General features: G+C 41.8%; 1 protein-coding gene across 8 annotated transcripts in view; it reads right to left on the reverse strand.

The window, feature by feature from the left end:
* med12 (mediator complex subunit 12) overlaps window positions 1-23,134 on the reverse strand; it is a 27,800-nt gene extending 4,666 nt beyond the window's left edge. For 7 of the 8 annotated variants that reach the window (XM_088294359.1, XM_088294358.1, XM_088294355.1 and 4 more), the window contains exons 1-36: window positions 22,968-23,134; window positions 20,509-20,613; window positions 20,215-20,406; window positions 18,802-18,961; window positions 18,547-18,722; window positions 17,974-18,084; window positions 17,446-17,721; window positions 16,717-16,863; window positions 16,552-16,651; window positions 16,330-16,466; window positions 16,107-16,238; window positions 15,061-15,187; window positions 14,659-14,948; window positions 13,805-13,978; window positions 13,411-13,555; window positions 12,976-13,094; window positions 12,654-12,797; window positions 12,419-12,582; window positions 11,771-11,902; window positions 11,381-11,608; window positions 11,077-11,221; window positions 10,523-10,643; window positions 9,584-9,694; window positions 9,386-9,499; window positions 9,169-9,305; window positions 8,552-8,731; window positions 8,284-8,355; window positions 8,032-8,195; window positions 7,278-7,439; window positions 7,002-7,203; window positions 6,583-6,692; window positions 6,366-6,501; window positions 5,602-5,751; window positions 1,008-1,373; window positions 774-909; window positions 1-77 (exon numbers count right to left, since the gene is read on the reverse strand). The exon at window positions 1-77 is cut by the window's left edge. In XM_088294359.1, coding sequence (XP_088150485.1) covers window positions 1-77; window positions 774-909; window positions 1,008-1,373; window positions 5,602-5,751; window positions 6,366-6,501; window positions 6,583-6,692; window positions 7,002-7,203; window positions 7,278-7,439; window positions 8,032-8,195; window positions 8,284-8,355; window positions 8,552-8,731; window positions 9,169-9,305; window positions 9,386-9,499; window positions 9,584-9,694; window positions 10,523-10,643; window positions 11,077-11,221; window positions 11,381-11,608; window positions 11,771-11,902; window positions 12,419-12,582; window positions 12,654-12,797; window positions 12,976-13,094; window positions 13,411-13,555; window positions 13,805-13,978; window positions 14,659-14,948; window positions 15,061-15,187; window positions 16,107-16,238; window positions 16,330-16,466; window positions 16,552-16,651; window positions 16,717-16,863; window positions 17,446-17,721; window positions 17,974-18,084; window positions 18,547-18,722; window positions 18,802-18,961; window positions 20,215-20,406; window positions 20,509-20,613; window positions 22,968-23,069 — 5,544 coding nt within the window. In that variant the 5' untranslated portion in view covers window positions 23,070-23,134. The remainder of the gene's footprint in view (window positions 78-773; window positions 910-1,007; window positions 1,374-5,601; window positions 5,752-6,365; window positions 6,502-6,582; window positions 6,693-7,001; window positions 7,204-7,277; window positions 7,440-8,031; window positions 8,196-8,283; window positions 8,356-8,551; window positions 8,732-9,168; window positions 9,306-9,385; window positions 9,500-9,583; window positions 9,695-10,522; window positions 10,644-11,076; window positions 11,222-11,380; window positions 11,609-11,770; window positions 11,903-12,418; window positions 12,583-12,653; window positions 12,798-12,975; window positions 13,095-13,410; window positions 13,556-13,804; window positions 13,979-14,658; window positions 14,949-15,060; window positions 15,188-16,106; window positions 16,239-16,329; window positions 16,467-16,551; window positions 16,652-16,716; window positions 16,864-17,445; window positions 17,722-17,973; window positions 18,085-18,546; window positions 18,723-18,801; window positions 18,962-20,214; window positions 20,407-20,508; window positions 20,614-22,967) is intronic. The other variant, XM_088294354.1, reaches the window with a different exon arrangement.
* Between the last annotated feature and the right edge of the window lie 1,525 nt (window positions 23,135-24,659).

Raw genomic sequence — 24,659 nt, forward strand, 5'->3', positions numbered from 1 at the left:
GCTGGGCCGCGTGGTCATCATCTTGTTCATTGGGGGGTTGCGGGCAGGCCTATAAGGGGGATCTAAACCGGGTCCTCCTGCGGGAGGAGAACCCACTTAAGCGTGCGATACAAGATGATGGAGCAAGCATGACATAAAAGGAGACATATCAGGAAATTTCTCCACAAAATAAAACTGCTCCCAATTGTCTTCATAAAATTCTTATGACATGTTGGAGTAAAGAAAACAGCACACATTTATACCTTCTATAAAAAGCCCTCGACCAGATTTTAGGGGACTGTCATATCGCAAGCAAATGAGTCATTGTTCACCTCCTCTCGTGTAGGCTGTTCCATTGCAAGTATGGCTTTGTGTTGCCGTGAGTTGCCAAGTGTGAATATAGCACAACAGCCTGATATGCATGAAGTGGAGTCAGACCAAGCGCAAAAAGAAACTGCGGAAGAGCTTGGAGTTCGACATTAGGTTAATGAATATTAGTTATGAGCTTCGTCACTTTCTTTTTTTGCATGTTCGGCAAAGAAGACGTTCTCAATTGTCATTCTGCAATAAAATAGTTTTTTGCTGAGGATATAGAATATATTGAGTGATTAGAAGAGAATCACAAGTGGATAGTAGGTGGGTTGAAATTCTTTGTCCTTTGTGTAGTATTTTGATGGACGAATGCCAGATACATTTCATAAAGGAAACCGTTTTAAATTGTAAAAAAAAAAAAAAAGATTCAGAAATTGGGCCATAATATGTCTCCTTAAAAGTTACTGGCATAAAGTACTGACCAGGAGGTAGAGGCTGGTTCTGGGTGTACATGCCCATGCTCTGCTGGCCATAAGGTAACCTGCTGTAAGGATTCTGCATGAGCTCGGGTGGCATGTTTGTCCCGTAGCTCACACCAGGTGTGCGGTTCACGTAATCCTTTTGGAAGGGAAGAGTGAAGAAGTTCAATACTTAAATACCCTCAATAATAAAATTTTACCATTCCATTGAAACAAAAGGGAAACAGATTTGCAAACCTCCGTCTTAGCCGATGGAGTCTTTTTTTTCTTGTTTGACTTCTTCTTGTTGGAATCCGAGGGCACTGAAGGCACATTCTTCTCCGGCTTCACCGCCTCCATCATCTTCTTCTCTGGCTCCTGTGAAATGGGTGTCAGTGGCTCCTCTTCTTCGGGCGGCAGTGGAAGCGGCTCCAGGTAGTAGCTGCGCGGTTTGGGCTTCAGGTGCGTGTGGTAAAGCAGGAACCGTTGCTGCTCCTCGAATTTGGTCACCTTGCGGTCCATGCGCACCGTACCAAACCAGCCCCACGATAGAGGGGCTGAGTGTTTGAGACCCTCAAAGACGTCCCAAGGTGAGATCTTCTGCTTGGTAGATACTTGAAGCCCCTGATGGAAAATATACCTTTGGTCAATATTAGTATAAGATTTGACGTGTTTATTTTCACACACACATAATGTTGTATGCAAACAAAATACTGTGTTTACAATGTGAAAAATGGACTCCCTCTGAAGCTAAAAGCTTATGAACAGGGATCCAGCACACCACCACCAAACAAAAGATTTATCTTGTACTGACGTTATCAATTTGATATAAATGTCATTTACAAGATGTTTACAGTGCTGGGCAACGGCTCATAGTTTATAAAAAAAAAAAAAAAAAAAGACATGCAAATAAAATTTCAGTGTGGTGCTAAAACAGATATGATGGACCAGTTCATGTACATTTCAACTTAAATAATAACCAATCAGTAATACATGTAAAAGAGAAAAGTTTAACTGAGTCATTTGACTGCAAAATCTTTAGATACATATTTCTCCAGTAGCTTGCGCTTCAGATTTCTTTTGAATATAGAAAGCGTAGCAGATTGTTTTATTTCATTATCCAATTCATTCCATATTTGTGGGCCCCTATAACATATACTGAATCGAGTGGATTTTAATTTCCTATATTTCCCTTTCAAGTGCAACCTCTTCCGAGTACTATGTAGGTGAGAGGAAGAGTACAGTGGAATGAGTTCACACCATTTAGTATTCAGCCTGTTAACCACATTATAAATTGTACATAGGTTATGAAAGATGTTACATTCTGTAAGCTTTAGGAGACCATACTTTTGGAAGAGGGCATTTGTAGGAGAATTATATTTAGAGTCAGATATTGCCCTTATGGCTTTTTTGTAAAATGAGTAATTTGGCAGTGTATGTAGGGTAAGTATTATTCCAAATAATATTACAATAATTCAGATGAGGCTCAAACAGTGATCGATACAAAGTTAATAATGCCTCGAATGGGAGCAATTGTTTTAGTTTATAAAATAATCCAACTATTTTTGATAGTTTTTTAACCAACTCATCAATATGCTTTTTACAATTTATAGACTGGTCAACATGGATTCCCAAGAATTTAGTGGACTCAACTTTCTTAATAAGTCTGCCATCAATAGTTATGTTCAATTCACGATCTCTGTATTAATGTTTATTCATGCTGAAGACAATATAATTTGTTTTGGTGATGTTCAGGGATAACTTGTTACATTTGAACCAAGTATTTACGTTTGATAACTTCTCATTTAAGAGTAGTACAAGCTGATCAATATCTTTATGTGATATAAATAGATTTGTGTCATCTGCAAAAAGAATTTCATGAATATTGTGCGAACAGAAACCAAAATCATTAATATACACAATAAATAAAAGGGGCCCAGAATGGATCCCTGGGGAACTCCAAATGTGATGTTTTCCAGTCCTGAGTTTTCCCCATTGACATTTACATATTGTAGTCTATCCTGAAGATAGTCCTTGAACCACTGTAGTGCTATACCCCTGACACCATAATGCTCCAACTTCCCAAGTAAAGTAGAGTGATCAATCGTATCAAATGCCTTTGTGAGATCGAGAAAAACGCCAATACCAATTTCTCCCTTCTCAAAAGCATCGTTTACTTTCTCAAGCAAATCCAAAGTGGCCATGCATGTATTGCTCTGTTTCCTGAAGCCATACTGTGAAGAAACCAGTATATTTTGTTTTTTTAAGTAGGCTACCAGTCTCAAGTGGATTGCTCTTTCTAGTACCGTATTTTCGCAGTCATAAGGCGCACTTTAAAGTCACAAAAATTCCCCTTAACAAACAAAGCGCCCTGTCAGTCGATGCGTCCATTAAATGGACAAAGTACCACTCACGTCCATCAGCCGTTGTCATCAACGAGCTGTTGGAAGTGCATGTTAGCAGACCCTGCTGGGCAAAGAGTGAGTTGTTCATACTTACAATCGACCGTGACAAATACACTATCTGACTATAATGTTTGGGTGATGGTGTTGGAAAAAGCTGGACAAAGGGCAGCTGTCCACAATGTTTTAGTCTGTCTTATCATTTATGTTATTGCAAGCAAGAAACGTCCCAGGTTTAGACAACAGACAAAAAGTCCAAAGCATAACAGCACATCTCTTTAAACAGCCATGCAAATCTCTCTAAACAGCTATGGGATTGTGGGTTTCTGCTCCCAGAATGCATTGCTTGAATTAGCTAAGGCTGAGTGGCTTTTGTGTTATTTTCATTTTTTTTTGGGTATATTGATGGCATGAGAGATACATGTTTGTGTTAATCTTATTTCTATGTTTCATTGTTTGCTTGTATGATGAGTTTTTTATTTTTTTTTTAAACCGTGACTCTAAGGAGTGTGGTAAGCAGGCAAGTCCCTCCCCTGACGTTGCTTTGTAGGCTATTGCCAATGCACCTAATATTGGCCTGAGCCATTGTCAATGTCATCTATTGTCAATAGGGACTTGGCGTCTGCTGCAACAATGGGGTGATTGCTTATGTTATTGGGGCATAGTAGGCTGCTATCGGCTGTGTCAGTGTGGGCAGCTCTGCCAAGTTCATGCTATGCTAACAGCAGCTGTGCTATCGTCTTGTCAGGCGGTGCGTCCAGTATATGTTACAAAGACAGAAATAGCGCCCTCAACAGTTGTTGCGCCCTTTGACACGGCGCGTCTTTTGGGTGCGAAAATACGGTACTTTGGAAAGGTAATTTTGCATTTCATTTATGTTCCCAGACTTATATACTGGTATTATTTCTGACACCTTCATTTGCTTTGGAACAACGCCGAGCTGGCGAGATAAATTTATTATATGAGCAAGTGGCTCAGCTATCACATGCACAATAGTTTTAAGAATCTTACTACTAATACCATCAGCACCAGTTGTGTGTGAACATTTCATCTTGTTTATAATATTGGTTATTTCTATTTTACAAGTAGGAGTAAAATAGCATGAGTTGGGGTAATTCTTTTATAGATAATATTTGTAATGTGAGCCTCCTGTTGTAGAAATTTGTTTTGATAGAGTTTTTCCAACAGAGGCAAAAAAAATGTTAAAATTGTCTGGTAAATTATCTGCCTTAGTCGTTTTATTTGATTGGGTCTGAATTACGGCGTCAGGAAAAACTGGTGATTTTGCATTTCGGCCAATTACCTCTTTCAGCACCTTCCAAGATTTCTTCTGATCGCCAGAAGCATTTTTAAATCGGTCAGAAAAATAGTTTTGCTTACTAACTCGTATTAGATTTGTTAATTTATTTTTATATCTTGTGTATTTGCATTTATTTACATTATTTGGACTTTTTTTATACCGTTTATAAAGTTTAGTCTTCTTTTGAATAGATTGTAGAATTCCTTTTGTAATCCAGGGATTTTTTTATTTCATTTTGTTTTATTATCCTTTCTGGAATAGTTTCATTAATAGAAGCTCTTATTTCATGAGTTAGGTAGTCAAATGCCTTGTTTGGATCATTAGAACAATAAATAGCATCCCAGTTTTTTGTTTGGAGATGTTGAGTTAGGTTTTTAAGAGTTTTGTCAGTTAGAATCTGGACTTTTTGGTACATGGGACAAATGGCCTTTTGGTCCAGTTCATAAAAAACACAATGGGATAATGATCTGTTATATCTGAATATAATACACCAGATTTACCTCCAGAGTTTTGTATATTGGTAATAATGTTGTCAATAATGGACCCACTTTTCTCTGTAACTCGGGTATATTTATCAATAGTTGCATAAAAGGATGAGGAGAAGAGAATATTTTGAAAATCCATTCCTATTGTATGTATCCCTATTTGATATAGTCAACAGCAGGTCGTAAAGTTATAATGTGTCCATAAAATACTTTGTCAAAATTGAAATTATTCATTCAAATGCGTTCTTGTATTATGTATAATTAATTAAAAATGGTTAAACAATTATTCTATGACATTTAAAAATGTTGAAAAATAGTAATACACTCTCATTTAAAAATATGATTTTGTATCATTAATTTTATTTATTTATCAATGACTAGATAAAAATAAAAAATAAATGCTTATGTAAAATTGATCATTTAATGCACATTTCTTTTATGTTTTACAACCAATCAATCAACCAATTATTTAATGAGATGAACTGAAAAAAAAAATATAAACAGTTTTAGTGGGACAAAAATGCTAATTTAATGCTACAAATATTACAGCACTCTTGATAATATAACTGTGAGCCTTACAGAGTGTAGCACGCTGGCCATACTTTGCCCATCTCAGAACGAAAAAAAAACAGCTCAGCGATGCCAGTCTCTTTATCGCAGCTTACCTCTTTCTCAAAACCAGCAATCTTGTTCCCCTTGGTGTCGATCAGTGAGCCCTGAGGTTCACACGTGATGACATCACGCGTTTGCTTGGGTAGTGGCAGCAGCTGGCGAACCTTCTCCAAGCTCTCCGACTGCCGATCCCCAAGCTCTTTCTGCGGACGCCAATATAAATATTTAATAAATATGCTGAAGATGTCTTTGAACATTAAAGTTTGAATATGAGAAAGAATCCAAATTGAGCTTTTAAAGACAACGGCAAATAAAACAAAGGAATAAAAAAGTATGACAAGCCCAATGCATCACACCAGACATCCTCCAATGGCTATGTTTTTGTACATGTACCAATTAAGTTGTTCTTTTAATAAATCACTTTACAATGATAGTTTTCAACAACTTTCATGCCAAGTACTATACAAATTGGCATGTATATTTAAGCCAAAATTACAATTAGGATCTTCAATGTGTAAAATTACACAAGAAACTGGCCCATTGCTCGCAATTTTGAGTAAACCATTTGAAAGGATCCAGTTGACTTGTAGTGTGGTCAACAACATTTTAATCAATTGCATATTTCAAGATGACAAAACATTCTAAGGGAGTATGGCTAAGTTTGGACATGCTGTCAAAATAATGAATATTTTTTAAGAGGTTCCTTGCTTCCTCAGAAATATGCTCGAGGAGTAGGGTCTTCTTTTGGAGAAATTACCCCCGGAACTAAAACGTGACTATAGTTGCAGCTGGAGCAAGGAAGGGATGTCATTCTTACCCTGAGCTTCTTAACTAAATTCATGTAGGCCCTCTTATTCTCCTCCATGCTGCCCTGAGAGATGCTGGACATGTCGGCGGCCAACGTGCCATTAATCAGCACGCTCAGCATGTCCAGCACGGTTGTAAAGAGCTCACTGTTGGAGAGGAAAACAAACGTTGAGCGCATGTAACTTATTCACACATTTTGACAATGGTGATAAAATGGCGTGGCTCACTTATTGGACTGCATGTCCACCGTTCCGCTGCTGATGATGTCGAGTAGGAGGACGGCCCACTCTGTGGTCTGTTGGGTGCTGCGCTGCACTGTGTCGAACATTCCGCCCACCTTGTTAGTCCAGAGGAAAAATACAGTTGACATTCATGTCTTATTGACAAAATGGCAACAGAAACTGCCCGAGCCAGCAAGAAGGTTTTGTTTTCATTGCATGCAGAATGAAAAAAACGGATCAGGATACGAAGTGCATATCTAGTACTACCCACTATTCCATAATGGCATTTTTTTAACACCTTAATTACCGAAAACACCGAGTGACAAAATACATTGATAAACAGTAAGTGTATATCTTTGAATGTGTAGAATTAAGTTTCTGATTCGGATTTATTTATTTTTATTTTTTTTTGCAAGAGTCCTTACAAGATTGAGTCGCAGTTTCAGGGCCTCGTGCATCATTTGCTTGGCCTTGCAATCGTCCTGATATTGGTCCTCTCTCCAGTTGGTGACTATCTGCTGAACTTGGCTGTAGAGGGAGGTGAGAAGACCCTCCCGCTGTTCGTCCTGACCCTTCAGGCAGGTCAACACCAAAGACAGGAATGGCTGCTGGCTTAGCAGTGACATACTGAGAAATAGAGGGGGGGTGTAAAGGTCAAGAATCATTCAAGCATCCAATGATGAAAAATAATTGTCTGTTACCTTTTCTGCTTCTGGCGATCCCTCTCCTTACGTGAGGACGAACCAAGGTGTTGTCCTTTCTCCAGCTCCTCCCCGGCTGCCTTCAGAACATGACCTTGAACTGAGGTGGGCAACTTGGCTATCAACGGAGCCACCAGCCATACGCCCGACCTCTCTGACGAACTGAAGACGACACCAAATAATGTTAATGCTGCCATATTTTGTACACGTAACACAAAATACACGTCATTAAAGAGGATGAGTTAGTGTCTATTAGGACTGTACGCATAAACAAATAATAAACGAATAAACAGGCTCAAGTTTATTTCTCAGAACTATTCTTTTCTGCAGCTTTTGTATTTCAAAGCATGTACCCGCTGACATGCACTGCTTACACTAAATTTGATACAACCAGAGAGAAGCTTCTTAAAAAAAAAAAAAAAAAAGCACAGTGTTGTAAAATGATCAACTTCAGCGCTATTTAATTACCTTTCCGACCCCTCTCGCGATTATTATTTTTTAAGTGATGATTGACTTAGGTTTCACATTAATGTAAAGAACAAAATATTAATTTCTATAAACAATAAAAAGCTTGTCTGTTATCAGGAGGAAAAAATTCAAAGCTCAAGAAGCTCCAAACTTGTGGATAAAATAGTCAGTCGCGTTTACTACAAGGGGAAAAAAATTAAGTCATAAATCAGATTTTTGTGGTAATTCCTTTTATTTTTTGTTAATTTTAAGGCCATATTTCCCAGCCTTACAGTCACACACTCACCTTAAAATAGGTTTCATCTTGCTGGTGGTGTTGCTGCTGTTGGACGCAGAGCTGCTTTGAAGCGCTGCGCTGTTCCCTGAGGGGTTATTGGAGTTCATCTCGGCTGATTTTTGAAAGACCTCGATTGTGGCCTTGGCTATGTTCTCCAAGAGAGAATAGAGCTCCTGTAAAATGGAAATCACAACACATTTTTGGAAATGGTGGTCATGGTACTGGGTTATATTGGTCCAGTATCCAACTGCGTCAACTTGCATTGTTTGTGCTCTGTTTGATCATCAGCTGAAGTTCCAGAGATGACTGTCTCATTGTCCACTGGTCCATATTCTAGAAGTAGAGTTGATTTCATTTTTATTCTGACTATTTGTGGAGAATAAGATATGGCACTGCCAAAAGAGGGCAGCAAATGCTCACACTTCAATTTGCTCCTTTTAACAAAAAAAGGCTGCACATTCAGCCCAACTATTACTTTTAGTAACATCAGTAAGTAATCTTTCAGCACAAGCAAAAAAAGAAGGTGAACCTGTAGGATGCGTTTGATGCGCTGCCTCTGAGGGTTGTCACCGTCATCACTGTCCAGTTGCCGGTGTGGGTAGCAAATGAGCTGCAGCAGCCGTTGGGCCTGAATGTTAACCAGCACTGGGTCCTGAAGGGCACTGCTGTCCTCAGACAGAGACTTGAGACAGCGCTCGCCCACCCACTCCTGTAGAGAGGAAGATGAGAGGTCAGCATAGAAGAACAATGACAGTCACATATTGGTGTTAATATTTCACACAAAATGCAGTTTTTTTCGTTTTATTTTCACTTAGATTTGGATTTTGTTTGAACGCTGCTCTTGTATTGGTTCTTACTTTTTGTTTATTCTACATTATTAATACAAGTGTTTATGTGTGAGTATTGCTTTGTCAATTCAATTTCCCTCATCGTTTCCTTCTACCAGCCTACCTACCTACCTGATAGCAATAACAGATTCTAGCAGATCACAGATCAAGTAACTTTAGTTTGGAAACTAGAAACAATTTCTGGCAACTTCAATTTAAGTTAAATGTATTCCACAAGCCAGTAGAAATTCCTTGATTTGTTGAAGCGAATCAGCAATTAAATTAGAATTTTATTTTTGGTATGGTCAGATACGCTCACCTGCTGGCAGATGGTCTTCAGGACATACTTTGCATACACGTCCAAGCTAGCTGTTTCTATGGAGACGTTGCGGCCTTCTGATAGGTCATCAAGGCCAGCTGAGTGAGATAGTCCGGAGCCCCTCAACTCAGCATCGCCTGCAACAGCATCGCGATTGATGTAAGCTGTACACTTGTGACTGCCGATCTGGTAACCCACCACTAGAGTGCTTCCTTACCTAACATGAAGACAGCTTTGAGGACGGCAAAAACTGCTCCCACAACTATGCTGTTCTGCGACGCTGCTAGGAGATGCCGGTCGCATGATGACCGGATACCAACGGAAGACTTATCTGCAAGTTATTGCACCACTGTTGTTTTTTTTTGTCTTTCATACTACACAACAGTAACGTAATGTTGAGAATCTTTTTTCTAACCTGACTTAATGCCGTCTTGTGGCACAGGGTTGCGCTGCGGTGTCTTGAAAAGGTGCAACAAAATCCTGCAGGTCAGTCTCGCTCCTGGCTCAGAGTCTTGCTCGCTGCAGGCTAAAAAGAAGGGGAATTCGCATGCGATGATTTGAGGTTGTTGAAAATACGGCACAACGAACTAGTCGGGAGCCTGTCTAAATTTAAAACTATGTCCCTCATAAATGAATTTTTCATCAGGGGCTGATGGGAAAAAAAGGGAAAATGAGAACAAAGCAGGGACACTTGGCGTGTGTAGCTTTATAAAAGCAGCCAATAGCACAGCATGGCTGAATGGTCTATTGTATCAGAGCTTTGAGTGGAGAGCAAAAAAAACAAAAAAACAAAACAGCAAAAGAATAACAGTGGTCTAGGGGGTACTATGGCAAGCGCACAATGCTTCATGGCCACATCAAACAAGTGGTGTTTACTCTCATCTCTGGTAAGAGTAACGTCTCATATTTTCATGTTGCTACCCACCAGGGTGCACTCTACCCTTTTACGCCTTTATAAAACACCTATGAGCTGAGAATAGATTCTTTATATATAGATGTTTGGCAACGCGTTGGATCAGAGACACACCAAAGCTGTATAATCAAAAAAACCTAACACAAGTTAGTTTTAATGATATGTTGACTGCTCTCCAATTCACTGATTTAGATGTTTTACTGATGTAGGAGTTACCAATTCTTCTCATTGTCTTGGTGATTGCGGTATGAAGCAGCCTGCCTGAACATTTCCAAATATGAGATCTCAAAGGAAGGTTTTTGGAGGCACACAACATTGTGGTGTGATCCCATGTCAGTTAAATACTATGCAGGGTGCACACTACACAGTGACTAAATGAGGCCCCGCGTCTATTTGCTAGACAGCCACTATTTGAGGAAATGTGCAAATAGAGATCCTTACCTGCATTGAGGAGGGATGGAATGGCTACACAGCGGACCAGATCTTCCAGGAGAAGACACTGTCTTGCGATGAGAATGGCCACAAAGGTTGCCAGGGAATCGTGAAAGGACAAATCGCTAACCTGAGGGACATAAGAGCAACATTAAAAAAATAAATAAATAAGTAAAAGCAACCCAAGGAAACATTAACTTATGAAATCAAAATTTGGGAGACACAGCAAATGGAGTATAATCTGAACTGGTTGCCAGCCAATTAGAGGACACAAAGACAAGCAAGCATTCACTCACTTTCACACCTATTGGGTATGTGAGGGCAAGCTGGAGTACCGGGACAAAACCTACATAACAACGGCGAAAACATGAAAACCTCTGTCAGGAATGCCCCAACCTCAGAAATGTGAGACAGACCCTTCAAAGTCAAATGCTGAAAAGGGGTATAATTTAAGAGTCAAAACCTTGAACGTCAACTGGTAAGACAGAACATACTGTGTTTGACTCTGGAGGCTCCGTGTTGAAAGTGAAAACCATCATTTAGTTAAGTGAACATGAACATACGTCAACGTTACACAGCAGGTCGTTGAAGCCGCAGTTGCCGTTGTTGGAGGAGCAGCAGAGCGCCTTGAGGATGCCGAGCCACTCGGCACTCAGGGAGCGACAATACGCCGTCAGCTCGGCACACAGAATCCCGATATCGTTCACCCTAAGAAAAGAAACATCAGCCTTATTGCAACCACTCTGGGACACGTTTGTAAGGCAGTTTATGTATCCATAAATATTGAAATGTCAACACCAACTCCATAATCAAGTCTTTTTATTGTCAATCCAAATTGTACCTCATCCCCAATTTCCCAAATAGTACCTCTCCGGGTCCCGGTGGTCCACACACACGTCCATGAGGACGTTGCACACGAAGCTGTAGCGATTGGCTGGGCTGTCGTTGAGAATCTTGCCCACCATGGAGTGGTTGAAGTTGTGTGCCGAAGGGTTGGCGATGGCCTCCATCATAAACACGGGGTCCCACAGCATGTTGGAGTCCGAGGGGTCGATATTACAATAGATGGAGTTCTTCACTTTGGAGCAGAACTCACTAAAAAGAGAGAAAATGTACAAATATATATTTCATTTCATTATATTTTTAATGAATGTCTTTTTTATTATTTTAATATTCTTACACATTTTTCATAATGATATGCATTTGACTAAAATTAACCAATATATTTTTCACATGAATCGGAAATGCATTCAGCACCTGAAGATCTCGCCAAACTTGTTCTTGAGGTGACTGCAGGAGGTGTAGAGGTCATACAAGTAGGCCAGGATGCAGCGCTCAGCGGAACAACAGTCTGCTGGGTTCACACCCGACTTCACCACAATGCGTAGCCTAGAGCGCCATTTGACATAGAACAATGACAATTTTGTAGACTTTACCTTCATGTTTTAGTCAATCATCCCAAATCAACTATTGTGCAAGACATTACCAAGGCATTAAGAAAAAGATTTAACCTGACACGGATAAATACCTTGTCAGCATTTTCAAGAGACAATTGGGTATGTCTACAATAATAAGATCAAAAGTAAATGCGGTGAAAAAAGCATTTAGTGTGAAATTTGGCACTGTTTTGTTGAACACAATGCTATTATCCCGCTGTTTGAATAGCAACAGGTGAACGCATAGATAGAGCGATGCTTTTTTAGTAAATAAAAAAAATTCTGGCAAGTGAAACTGGTTACTTTCTGGCGACACATCCAATCTTTTGCAACACAAATGTGCTGTGGAACAGTGGCCGGGAATCTCTGCGATAGGCTTCCAGCTTTAAGAGCTTTAAGACATTTATGTTGACTGTAATGCACATGGCACACTCGCTAACGATGGTCAAATGGTTCGTGAGCAACGTACCCATCGAAAACCTGCGCCGTCTGCTCGGGATTGAGGATGAGGCAAGAGTGGTACCTCCTCAGCACAGCGACGATGCACAGACACAGGCTGGTGGTGTAGCTACCCACCAGGCTGGATGACTTGAGCAGCAGCTCGGCTTCCACCAGGCTCAGCTCGTTCAGAAGCTGCAAAAAAAAAAAAAACGGTTAATTTACAAAACCACAATAGAAAACACAAATTTAACAAGTGCAGTTACCTGAATAGCAAAGTCGATGAGGCCACTAACGTTGAGGGAGTACTCCATGAGGTCAAAGATGAACTGAATGTGCTGCACTAGAGGCAAGTGATAAGACATCCCTAAGGCAAAGCTGGTGATCTGTTCCAGCACATTTCGGGACACCTTCACAAAAAAATAAAAAAATAAAAAATAAACAGTGATTATATATTCAAGCTGCATTCAATTAAGCCCATTTCATTCAAACGAGTCACAGACGGAAATAATTTTGTTCCGTTTGTATGATTTACGCTGAAATGTCAAGCTCTGGAGAAATTGAGAAAATTAGCGGAAGCTGTCTAACCTGTGAGGTGACCTGGTGCTGGTCAAAGTGGGAGAGGTGCTGGAACTTGGAGAAGATATCTTCTGCGGTGGGGAAGGCCTCTGGCTTACTCCTCTTTCTCTTTTGTCCCTCTTCACCCCCTTTACAAAACATAAGGGGATGAAACAATTGATGCCTGATGGGTGAAATTCAGGTAAAGCCAATTATAAATAATTTCCAAATGTGATGTGCACTTTTCAAAGAAAAGCTTCTCTAAAAGTCATGGCAAGAATATAGCACTGCATACTAATTGGATGTAATGAAAAGCTTATGATGCAAATGCATTCACAAATAACGAGGAAGAGTTCAACTGGAACCAAAGACACCCAGACCTGGGACCAAGAAGTCTGTTACATCCCACAGTGCAAAATACAGTGAAGAACAAATGACTCATCACAGAACTAGAGGCAAATATACCTGTTTCTGCAGTGCTTTTACGGTTGAGCACCTTCAAGATATCTTTGGTTATCTTCTTGATGGTGTGTCGGGCCTCGTCCCGCAGTTTGCCCACACCGTAGAGGACGACGAGCCGCTGGTTGCACTCGTGGCTGGCGTTCTCCTCCTGAAGCGAGGTTTTGTGAGGGGTTGGGTTAGAAGGCAGCAAATAAACCACCAGGAAAGAGATGGCCCGGATAACCCCAGTCACGGCAAACGGGGAAAAAGTACAAGTAGAAAGCTGCCACAGTATTCACTAAACACAGACAACGATCTTGACAACCATGCAATGATATCAACTTTAAACCCATTGAAGTTGACTCAACATATATAAGAATCTTGTTTTAACGTTAATCTGAGATAATTTTCTTCTCACCTGAGGAATGGGGAAGTGGGTGGCGTACTGAATGTGTCGGGGCTGTTCGTATAGTTGGGGAAAGGCGGGGTCCATGCTCTTGTCTTTGCAGGTGTTTTTGCTGTCCTGCTCAGGTGCTGATTTTTCTGGGGAAGGGCTGCCCTTGGACTCACAGTGCATCGGAGGAGAGAACATCTGCAAGGTGGATTGTGACGAAATATGTGACGACAACACACACAAGACATCCTTTGATTGTGGCCGGGCACTAAGGCTTCAAAATAAAATCTTTACTGTTTCCCTCAAAATCTTAAATGACTTCCGGTTTACTGATAGAAGGAAAAAAAAAAATTAACAATCAGAGCAAGTTTTGCTCTTTTTCCCTCCTTCAGGGAGTTGCTTTATTTCATCTGATACCAAAAAAGCTTTTAGGCTTTTTTTCCCCTTCTCAAATATGGGAGCAGGGGCATTGCCAGGGCATCGACTGCAGGAAACATGTTCCGGTTTTCGCCATATGAGAATAAAGTAGGTGGCAGTGTCACAGTCATTGTCAGAGTACGTAAGAAGTATTAGCTCCTCTGTAGAGGTGTACTTACAACAACTTTATAGCCAAATGATACTATTTATAGTGGCGGAAGAGAATTTGGGGTAGTGGGTGCAAAAATATTTTGTTCTTCAAGGACACCTCCTTGAACAAGCAAATAATTGATAATTTGTCAACAAGATTGTGTTTTTGCAAACTCCAATGTTTGTAGCCATGTTGCAGGGTTGTGGTTTGAACCAAGCAAGCTGATGAAAAAGTAAATAAAAAACTGTGTAGTCAAATTGATATGAATTACCCAGCTCTACACTTGGTATTATTTTCATAACCGGCATACCTCGTCAAAATTGGCGCTCGAGTTGTGGTCGATTTCCATAGATTCCGACAGACCAGTGTCCTCCATCTTGATGCTGCTGCCCGCATCCTGCTCCTTGCGATCCGACTCGTCCGAGGGCTCATCGCTGGGAGAGCGTGGGCGTGGCAAGTGGCCGTCGGAGGACAAGTCTCCGCGGGAGATGAGCGTGCACATGTAGATGTTGTGCGAGAAAACGTCATGTCGGATAAGCTCGCAGAAGAGCAGCACCAGGTTGGAGAACTCCACTCGCTCGTTCTCATTGCCGGGCTCCGCTAGCGAGAGGACAAAAATTCCTTGTGAATAATTTAATAAGAGTTTTTCCACCGTTTCAAATCCTCTCTAATACATGTACTCTGGGTGATATAATAAGAGGCAGAGACTCACTGAGTGTAGGGGCCTGAGTATCCAGGAACTGAAGCAGAACATCTTGAAAGACTGGAAGCGTGGCAGCGGAAAGGGAACCTGACGACACCGAGCCCTTCTCATCCACCACCTCAGACTCACCGCATCGCTGACTCACACACACACACACACACACACACACACACACAGAAAGTGAGTGCAAATTACACAAGTATACTCGTGCTGTCTGTTAGAAACAAGGATCAACCATTCTCTATATCCCAGATGAAGTTAGACTGCGCTTTCTTGTGATGGCCTGTCAACCACACGTGTGCAACTGAGTAGTGGTCAGTCCAGTGTGTGCCCTGCCACTCAGCCACCCAGCTGGGATAAGCCACACCCCGCCCCTGACCTTGAGCAGGATAAGTGGTTGAAAATGGATGGATGTTTTTCCCACTTATTTTCAATAGTATGCGAGTATCACAGTCTATTATCTGTCTCCTCACAGAATTTTGACTATTTGTGTAAAACTGTGATTCAATTACAGTATTGCATATGTTTTCTTGTAAAAATTACTGACTGTCACAATTTCAGTCCCAAAAGATTAGTGCTATTCTTGGAAACTTAATTGGAGCAATATTTTAACCACAATAAAATGGTCGTGAGTATAATAAACTTAAAAATTAAAGTAAGCTAAAGATTTCTGTTTTGATTGTCAATATTCCGACTTGTATGTATGTATGGTCAATTGTATATTTTCCACATATTACAAGTACGCTTATTTATCATGACTTTGACTTAATGCTTTTTCTTTGAAAATTGCCAACCTTAATTTGAGAAGAAATATATTCTGAATAAAATCAGTATTACACAAATTACCATGCAACTTAATTCACGTAATTAGAATGTATTCTTGTAAATTTTTCCATTCCTCAATGAAAGTCTAAAACCATAATGTGTACACAAAAGTTGGTTTAAAAAGGAGCACTATTTTCATGACACTGCGATGATCGCTACATGCTTAGTTTACTTGGAAAATAAAGCTGCGGTAGGAAACAGGCGAGAAAGGCAGGGAGTGGGATGCTCACCTCTGCTTCTATTTCAGCCTGGCGTTTCTCCAGCAGCTTGGCCACCACCATGGCTCTGTGTCTACCTGACCGCTTACAGCAAACGGCCCATTCACAAAGCAGGGTCACCACAGCATCATCGTCCGGCGACATCTGCACGGAAGCACACTTTGTAAGCATTATAGTCCACTATGTAAAGATCAGTGATTTTTTTTTAATTAAAGGCAACAATGATGTTGAGTACCTCATGGCCATCCTTGCTCTGGCCTGAACCAAATATTCGGTTGTACAAGGAGTCCAGCGAGTTGTTAAAGTCAGACTTTTCAAAGCTGTGGTTGTCCAAAACCTCCAGGGTGTGCAGCACTCTCCCGATGGTGAAGCCTGACCATGGAATGAAGACATTGTCAAACAACGGTCCAGGGCTCGGAAAGACAAACCTCATGCTGTGAACAGATGTTTTCCCGACCTGCCGTGGTCTCTTGGCACTTGTCAAACGACCAGCGAAACTCCACAGCCTGGCCTCGTTCCTTAACTTGCTCCTCAATCTCTCTCAGCTTTACACGGACCTGGGGTAGACGGTGGAAAATAAAATCGCTTGCTGGATTCTGAAGCCATAATGAAATGAAAGTACCTGCTGTGTGAAGGCAGTGTTCCCCCCTGGCATTGGTAAGCTGGAGGGGGCAATGGGGAGGAGGTCCAGAGGGGAGCCAGTCTTGTTTCTGCTGTCTGTTAGAGAGTAATGCCACACCAGCGCACTGGGGCAACACAACACTATACTCTGGAAAACAACAACACACCAATTAGTGAGGGATGCAGTTGCACTGGGAAAAGCAAATAGCACATCAACTATCTCATACTGGTAGTAAGTTGGTCTGATTCTGGTTAAATTACTTTTTTTTTTGGGGGGGGTGAATTGAGTTCGTCATCTATTCCTGTATGACTAATGAATTCACACTTCTGTTTTGTATTATTGCTTTTTTCTGGAAAGATTACAATCTTTGTGTCTTACAATATTCCCTTTCATTTCTTCCACAAAATATGATTTTACTTTGACTTGTTCCATAATGACCTTTCTTGTAAAACAAAAGTCCTGTTCTCTAAGGGGAAAAACATTTTTTATGTTGACTTGCGACCTTTCACATTCTATTACAACGATGTCATAAAATAAAAGATTTAAACTTTAATTATTTTAAAATTACAGTCTTTATTTTTTCATAGTTTTAGGAAAATGTTGCTTCATTGTCAGAACTCTGACTTTACTCACATAGTTTTTTTTTTTTTTGCCCCATTTCAACATGTATGCACCAAATCAAAGCAAGATTGAACGTATAAACTCCCTGATGCCGACCGAGGGTCGTACCTGCAACATGCAGCTGAGGCCAAACACCAAAGGTCGGTGCTGGGGGCAGATATAGAAGTCTGTGAAAGGCGTCTGGGGCTGGTTCCCTCCAGCCGGCTGGGAGGTCGGTGTTGGGGGAAGAGCGTTTCCCTGTGGCGTCAAAATGCTGTGCGCCGGGTGCCCGCCGCCTGCGCCGGGGCCCAGGCTGCCGTCGCTTAGCAACAGGTTGAGGCGGCGCGTGCAGAAGTAAGCCAGCCTGCGTGACAGGTAGGCCGACTGTACGAATTCCCCCGAGTACTGTGGGAGGAGAAGCAGTGCACAGCGTTTTACACACACACACAAATCTACACACTGACTTATGACATGAGGTTTGAACGAAGCAAAATGAAAGGCTCGCTGATGGATGAAGGTACACAGCTGCTACGCGAGAAACTCTTGACAGCCTGTCACCTCACACTGACATGCGTGTGTGCGGTCCAGCAGCACCGTAGATGATGCAAGATTGAGGAAGTGAAATCGGGCTGTCAGTGGAAGGTGAGAAAGGTCTACCTGCAGCAAAAGCGGCAGGAGGAGTCTCAAGAGTTCATCCTCGCCGGGTCGGACCTTCTCGAAACACTCCAGCACCCACGTCAGGAACTCATGTCTGTCCAACATTCCATCCTAAACATATAAATACATTCATTGAAAACAAATCTACTGCAGCAGTTTTGCTTGCCGTCCTCCTGCTGTCCACAAACACCTTAAAAGACTGGACTGCGATTTTCCTGACAGAGATTGCAATTCCAATTACATATTTTCCCCAAATCAACATTCACTATTTTGGTATTTAAAAATATGACAAAGAAACTACATGACACCATCCAAACATTAAAAGTTAATACTGATTTGAAAGCAAAACCTCAGAAAATGTGAGGCAAGTGTTCAAACCACTAGTCTTCCATGTGGCCCAAACAGAAAAATTAATTAAAGTGAAATTATTGCAGTGTTTGGCCTTAGTAGTTGAGGTGGTAAATCACAATTTCATCAACTATCCTTCAACCCTTTGCAGAATAATTCAACCAAATTGAGCGACATAGTTTATCACCACTGCAAATAAAAATCAGTGACGTGAGGTGTGCTGACCTGAAACATGAACATGGCCAGCTTCTCGTTGTACTCCCACTGCTTGGTGGCTATTTCCACGTCAGTGGGAGTGGCGGGGAGCGGCGAGCTGCAGCCTTGGCTGGGGCACTGTCGGTAGAACTCGGCTACCTTTTGGAGCTGCTCCCACAAGTACTTTGTGATGATCTGGGTCCATTCTATAAACACGTTTGAATGTCAAAGAAATACTCAGATTGCGTGAAGACCAAATGGTGGGAGCTAACGCATGTTTCTTACCTATACAAGGATCAATCACGTGCCGTTTCTTGACTTTAGTTTCTGTGATGGCTGCATGATAAGCGCACGTCATCTTGATCAACCAGGCCGAGCGCATGACGGGGACCAAGTATTTTGCCAAGTAGCCGAAAACCTCCTCCTTCTTGCTGAAAATTGGCACCTTCAAAAAGAATTTGAGTCCATTAAAAAGGAAAAACCAACAGGAACAGAAAAAAAAAAGATACAACTGACAGTTGCAGCGCCCCAGTTAATCACTGGATGCGTCATCCACGTGATTAAATAAACACCGCACCTCAAACAGATGCCTCATCCCTGCCCCCCGAAAGGAAAAGATAACAGGTGGTGATCCCTACCTGGCTTAATTACATTTACCATGTCTGATACCAAAGTGTGTAGCAGTAGACGTCTTTACCACAACACACAGGCAACAGAGCAGAAATGGCATCTGTAACGCTGATATTTAGCATGACGTTTAAAAGCGTTTAAAACGACATTTAAAAACAAAGTGCAGAAGGTGAGAGATTTATTCATTTAAACAATGACCAAAAAAAGAATTATTGTGGGGGGCTGAATTATATTGACACGAACCCCGACTGGTTATATTTCGGACATTTAGCTACGCCAAAGTCGTCTCAACTCTCAGGAGGCAGACAGTGGCTGATAGCAGCCAACTTGGCAGCCCAAAATTTTTAAATTAACCAGTCGTTTTCAAACCTTTTTAAGCCTAAAATAAAATAGTCAGTATTATGATAATAAAACATTAAAATGCAGTTGTGTAGTAAGCCTAAGGGTCCATGAACATAATACAGTTTTACACCATTTGAACATTCAACACTGCACCTAAATATAGGAAAATTGTAGTAAAAAGCAAAATACAACTGAACTGTACTTGGGCAGTTGTTCTATCATTAGAGTGAGCCTGAATACAAGTAGTGGTACCAGTACCACACTTGGAAAATCACTGAGTTTTCCCATTTGAACCAAGTTGTTCACCAAAACAGCAGCAACTACAGAGGCACAAAGAATGTGCTGCATGTTTGCACATGTAAATAAGTTCCCTTTGCATTATCAAAGATGATCTTAACTTAGGTGCATCTCTAAACATAGTGTTTAAGATTTTTCAAAAAATGTTTATCCCAATAAAACCCCCTATGCCCTCATTTGCGGTTGAGAAAATAAACACTCCGAGTCACTAAATGACAAAATAGGATGTTATGTGTCAAAGCATTTAATGACTTTATTGCCCAGATGCTACTCCTGCCCAATCAGGAACAATTAGGGAGAACCTACAGAGCGCCAGAGGCATCAGATGAAGCCAGCAAATCAATTAATTCTGATGATACTGCCTGTTGAATCAATACTAATCAATGCGTTAATGAGAATTCCAGAGATCCCAATTAGGGGTCTTCTTACCTTTTTGGCCAGCTGCGTTAGTGGTTTTGTGCCAGCTAAATCCGTGAACCAGTTATTGACGGAGCTCTGCGACCGGGCCGTGACCAGCCAGAAATTATCTTTCTGGTTGACCTGCGGTTTACGCTTGCCTGTGTCGGCAAATGTGTTGTAGCGTAGCTTCTCGGCAATGATGCTGCTGAAGTTGGAACTGATCTGTAAAATCGGACAAAATGTCAAGTAGGAACTGTAATTAAATGTGGGAGAAGCATGGCAGATTTAAAAAAAAACACAAAACAACAACAACAAAAAAAACACCTTGGAGGGGTTGAAGTTGACATTTTTGGCACTGCCGTGTTCATCACCAGACACAGCTGGCTGGTTGTTGAATCCTTGTTTCACATTCAATGCAGTCAGCTCATCCTGGGGGAAAATATTTGAAGAAGTTTGACTTTGACTTGTATACAAATAGTAAATGTGTATCTGCACACCCATCAAGTGTGAAATTGAGTACTAGATGTTTTTTATGCTTGTGGCGTTTCCCCAAATAAAGTGAAACACGTTATATTTACGCATATTCTGCTGAAACAATTAAAAAATTTAAATGAATATTTACTAATTTTCAGTACAATATGGTTAGAGAGTATACAAATTAATTGTCTGCAGTAGGGCTTACATTAATCGAATTATTTGATCACAAAAACGGTCGATGCAACATTTCTGCCTCGAAGCTTCACAGGGATAGTCTTTCTTCAAAAGGACAAAACTTACAGCAGTCGCAGACCGTGTCAAAATAAGTTGGCGCAATGGCGGCGACTCAAGAGTAGCACTGAACACGGACAACCAAGTGCCATTTTTTACCACAACCACACCTAAGATCGCCAACACACGGTAATGCATTGACGATTGCCAATTTAGTGTTAACATAGCCTACCAACGCGCGTTAGAACATATAATGCCCTCACAAGTAGTCAAGGACAGAAACAGCCACGTGCATTTTAAAAAACTCGACTGAATGGCTTTATTGAATCAACGGTAAGAAAATAAATATATAATAAGCACATTCATACACAAGCTGCCATTGGCCACCACTTGTGTTGAGTCACTCACTCAACCCATAATGACAAAATAATCGGTCAATTATACACTCTCTTGCTGACACCCATGTCACTCACCAGGGCAGACCCTGCCTTTTAAAGCCACTCACACACAAAAGTCACAGATACTACTGTCAAACATGAGCTTGGCGACCCCAAGTGGTCAAGAATTACACCTCACATGCACGATATTACGTTTGACAATGAAAAATTATTTTTTACAGATCAACGGTAGAAATGTGATTCTAAAATTATTTGACAGCTGCAGGCCTAGCCAGGATTACTGAGCCATATACCAAGTACATTTCTGCCTATTTCTGAAAATTGGTCTGTTGAGCAAGACGTTCTGCACATCTGTCCGACTGTTCTGTAAGTGGGGCTTATGAAAATAATAACCGTTAAGCCAATGACTTGGCACCTGGGTTGCACGAGGTTCCGTAATGAAAGAGCCACTTTGAAGCAGTTGCCAAAGCACTAATCATGTCAAAGGCAAAATGCAACCAGGGGTGCAGTGTTACCAACATTAGCTTCTGAAAATGACATTTTCATAGCGTAAGGCCAAGTTGTGCATGTGGAACTGAGGGAATATTTTTGTTTAGCGATGTCATATGCCACACCACAAAATTGGCAAGTGCATTTTGGTGGTTTTGTGAAGAAATTTTAAGTTGTGTGTGTGTGGGTGGGGGGGGGTGTAATGTTGTGAAATTTGCCAACAGCAACTTGGTGCAGAGTTCTGTTGAATGCAAATATTAGCATAGCGTTAGCAGCATTACAATGCAGTGGCGGTGACTGTGGGGTGTTAATTTTCAGCTATGTGTCTATGCCCACATATGCACTCAAGTTAAAAAGATGACATTCCACATTAGGCGAGTAGAAGTAAGTAGACTCCAGCTCACCTATGATCTCGATGGGGATAAGTAGGGGAGAAAATGAATGGATGGATGGATGGATGGATACCTCTAGCTTTTGGCTTCTCTGGATATTGCTTAAAAGTGACAATTTAGCTGAGGAACTTCAGCTAGCCTAGCTTCCAAGTCAACTCCATGCTATGTAAATATCCTCGCAGTTTCATAACAGTTGGACGGTGGGGGGTCTGTTTCTTTTAGATTGTCTCACTCATAACAAGTGAGTAAATATTCTAATCATTTATAATGAACGTGTTGCAGCACTGCCCTCGGATTAACATCCAATCCATTTGTCATTCACATCAACGGATAACCTGAGGTTAATAATAGATAAGGAGCAATTACCCATGTCCCGAAGCTCGGCCGAGCAGCCGTTCGAAATAAATGAGTTAAAACACACACTTGGCTGCGCATAGTTAGCCAACTACCAAGCCGATGTTTAACTTTTAAACCCCCTTCAACAATTGCAACGCATTTCATTCGCCAAAAATAACGTCACTCCCATTTTAGAAAAATTCCTAGCTTTGGTGCTTAGCTAGTACAAATGTGGTGTTTTAACAAGCCCGTTGTTGGAGCTGTCGCGCAAGCTCGGAAAGTGACATGTCTCCTGCGGCGTTGTTCATTGTTATTGCCCAGGCCCGAGTCGTCTCTGGAGGGGGCTAGCTCAAGCAGGCTAGGCGCCGCTAGCTAGGCTTAGCATCGCAGCTAGCTCACAGCCGCTTCCACTACACAGTCCCGTGTCCAAATGAACGCAAAGGACGGGGAATTATCTGACCTCCTTCTGCTTGGGATCTTGAGGATAGACGTCCGGAGGCCCGAGCCGGAGCCGCTTTAACGGCCGGTGTTCGTAGCTGAGGATTCCGAAGGCAGCCATCATCCAGCGGCATCACAGCCAGTGCTTTGCTTTCCTCCCCCGGCCCGTCTGAACCTAGTGCGGAGAACCACAAACACTTCCTGCGAGCGTCTGTCGTTTCTAAAATAAGAGACGGAAGTTTATCGTTGGACCACCAAAATAAAGCGGCATTTCTCATACCCCTCTTCCATTCAAATACGTTTTAACATGTATATTAATGCATTTGAATAACATGGTCACCAAAGCAGATTTTGAAGGGGACATATTGTGGAAAATTGCATTATTGTGGCAGAAGCAGACGGCACTGTGTTAAAGCATATAAAATGTTGACTGCAAGGAAAAACTGAAAGAAACAAAATGTAACAGGCATAACCAGAGCCTTGAGTATATTATGAAGCATCCATCCTTTATCAGTACTGCTTCTCCTCACTGGGATGGTGGGGGAGGAGGGCGGGGGGCGGGTGGGGGTCAGGGTCTGCTGGAGCTTTCCCCAGCTGTCTTCGGATAGTAGGCAGGGGACACCCTGAATATGTTGCCAGCCAATCGCAGGGCACACAGAGACGAATAACCATCCACGCTCACCCCTAGGGGCAATTTAGAGTGTCCAATCAACCAGCCATGCATGTTTTTGGAATGTGGGAGGAAACCGGAGAACCCGGAGGAAACTCACGCAGGTACGGGGAGAACATACAAACTCCACACAGGAAGGCCGGAGCCGGAATCAAACCCACGGCCTCCTTATTGAGAGGCCATCATGCTAACCAGTTGGCCCACCGCAACGCCTATTATGAAGCAAAACACACTCAAATATTTTGGGGGATTTTCACAAGGGCGGCACGGTGGTCGACTGGTTTGCATGTTCGCCTCACAGTTCAAAGGTGGGGGTTCGACCCCACACTCCGGCCTGCCTGTGTGGAGTTTGCATGTTCTTTCCGTGCCTGTGTGGGTTTTCTGGTTTCCTCCCACGTTCGTTGTAGGCTGATTGAACACTGAATTGCCCCTAGGTTACGAGTGCGAGAGCGGATGGTTGTTCGTCTTTGTGTGCCCAGCGATTGGTTGGCAACCACTTCAGGTGTACCCTGCCTACTGCTGGAAGATTGCTGGGATAGCGACCCTCGTGCGGTGGAGCGTCTTGGATAATGGATGGATGGATGTTGCAGAAGCACAGCTGAACACATCCACCTCACAGTTCAGAAATTGATGGCTCAAATTCCGGTTAGAAATCGGAAACACAGTTATACCATGACTATTGAGTGCCCCAACTTGTGAATTGAAATTTTCAAGTTAAAAGTCATCACTGTCAATTTTGTGCTTTGTGTTGCGAGAATTTTTTCGACATAACGGCTGAGCTGCAGGAAGTCCTCCTAAACAGCAGCAGCGAATTTCACAACACCCAGCCACCATCAATTCAAGAGGATATTTTGCTGTGAAAGTAAAGGTGTTTGTTGCGTTTGCTGCTTGTGTTTTCTATTTTTATATTAAGCATTTTACCAAAGGTATTTTAGGTAGTCATGTCCCCTCCGTGAGGCGTCACCTTATTATGGTGGAGGGGTTTGCATTCCCCAATGATCCTGGGGCTTTTTGGGGTTCACCCCGGCGGACTGTTGTTTGCGC

Source organism: Idiotropiscis lumnitzeri, chromosome 4 (assembly GCF_059441095.1).
Source record: "Idiotropiscis lumnitzeri isolate Australia: NSW breed Sydney's pygmy pipehorse chromosome 4, RoL_Ilum_1.0, whole genome shotgun sequence".
Classification (NCBI taxonomy): domain Eukaryota; kingdom Metazoa; phylum Chordata; class Actinopteri; order Syngnathiformes; family Syngnathidae; genus Idiotropiscis; species Idiotropiscis lumnitzeri.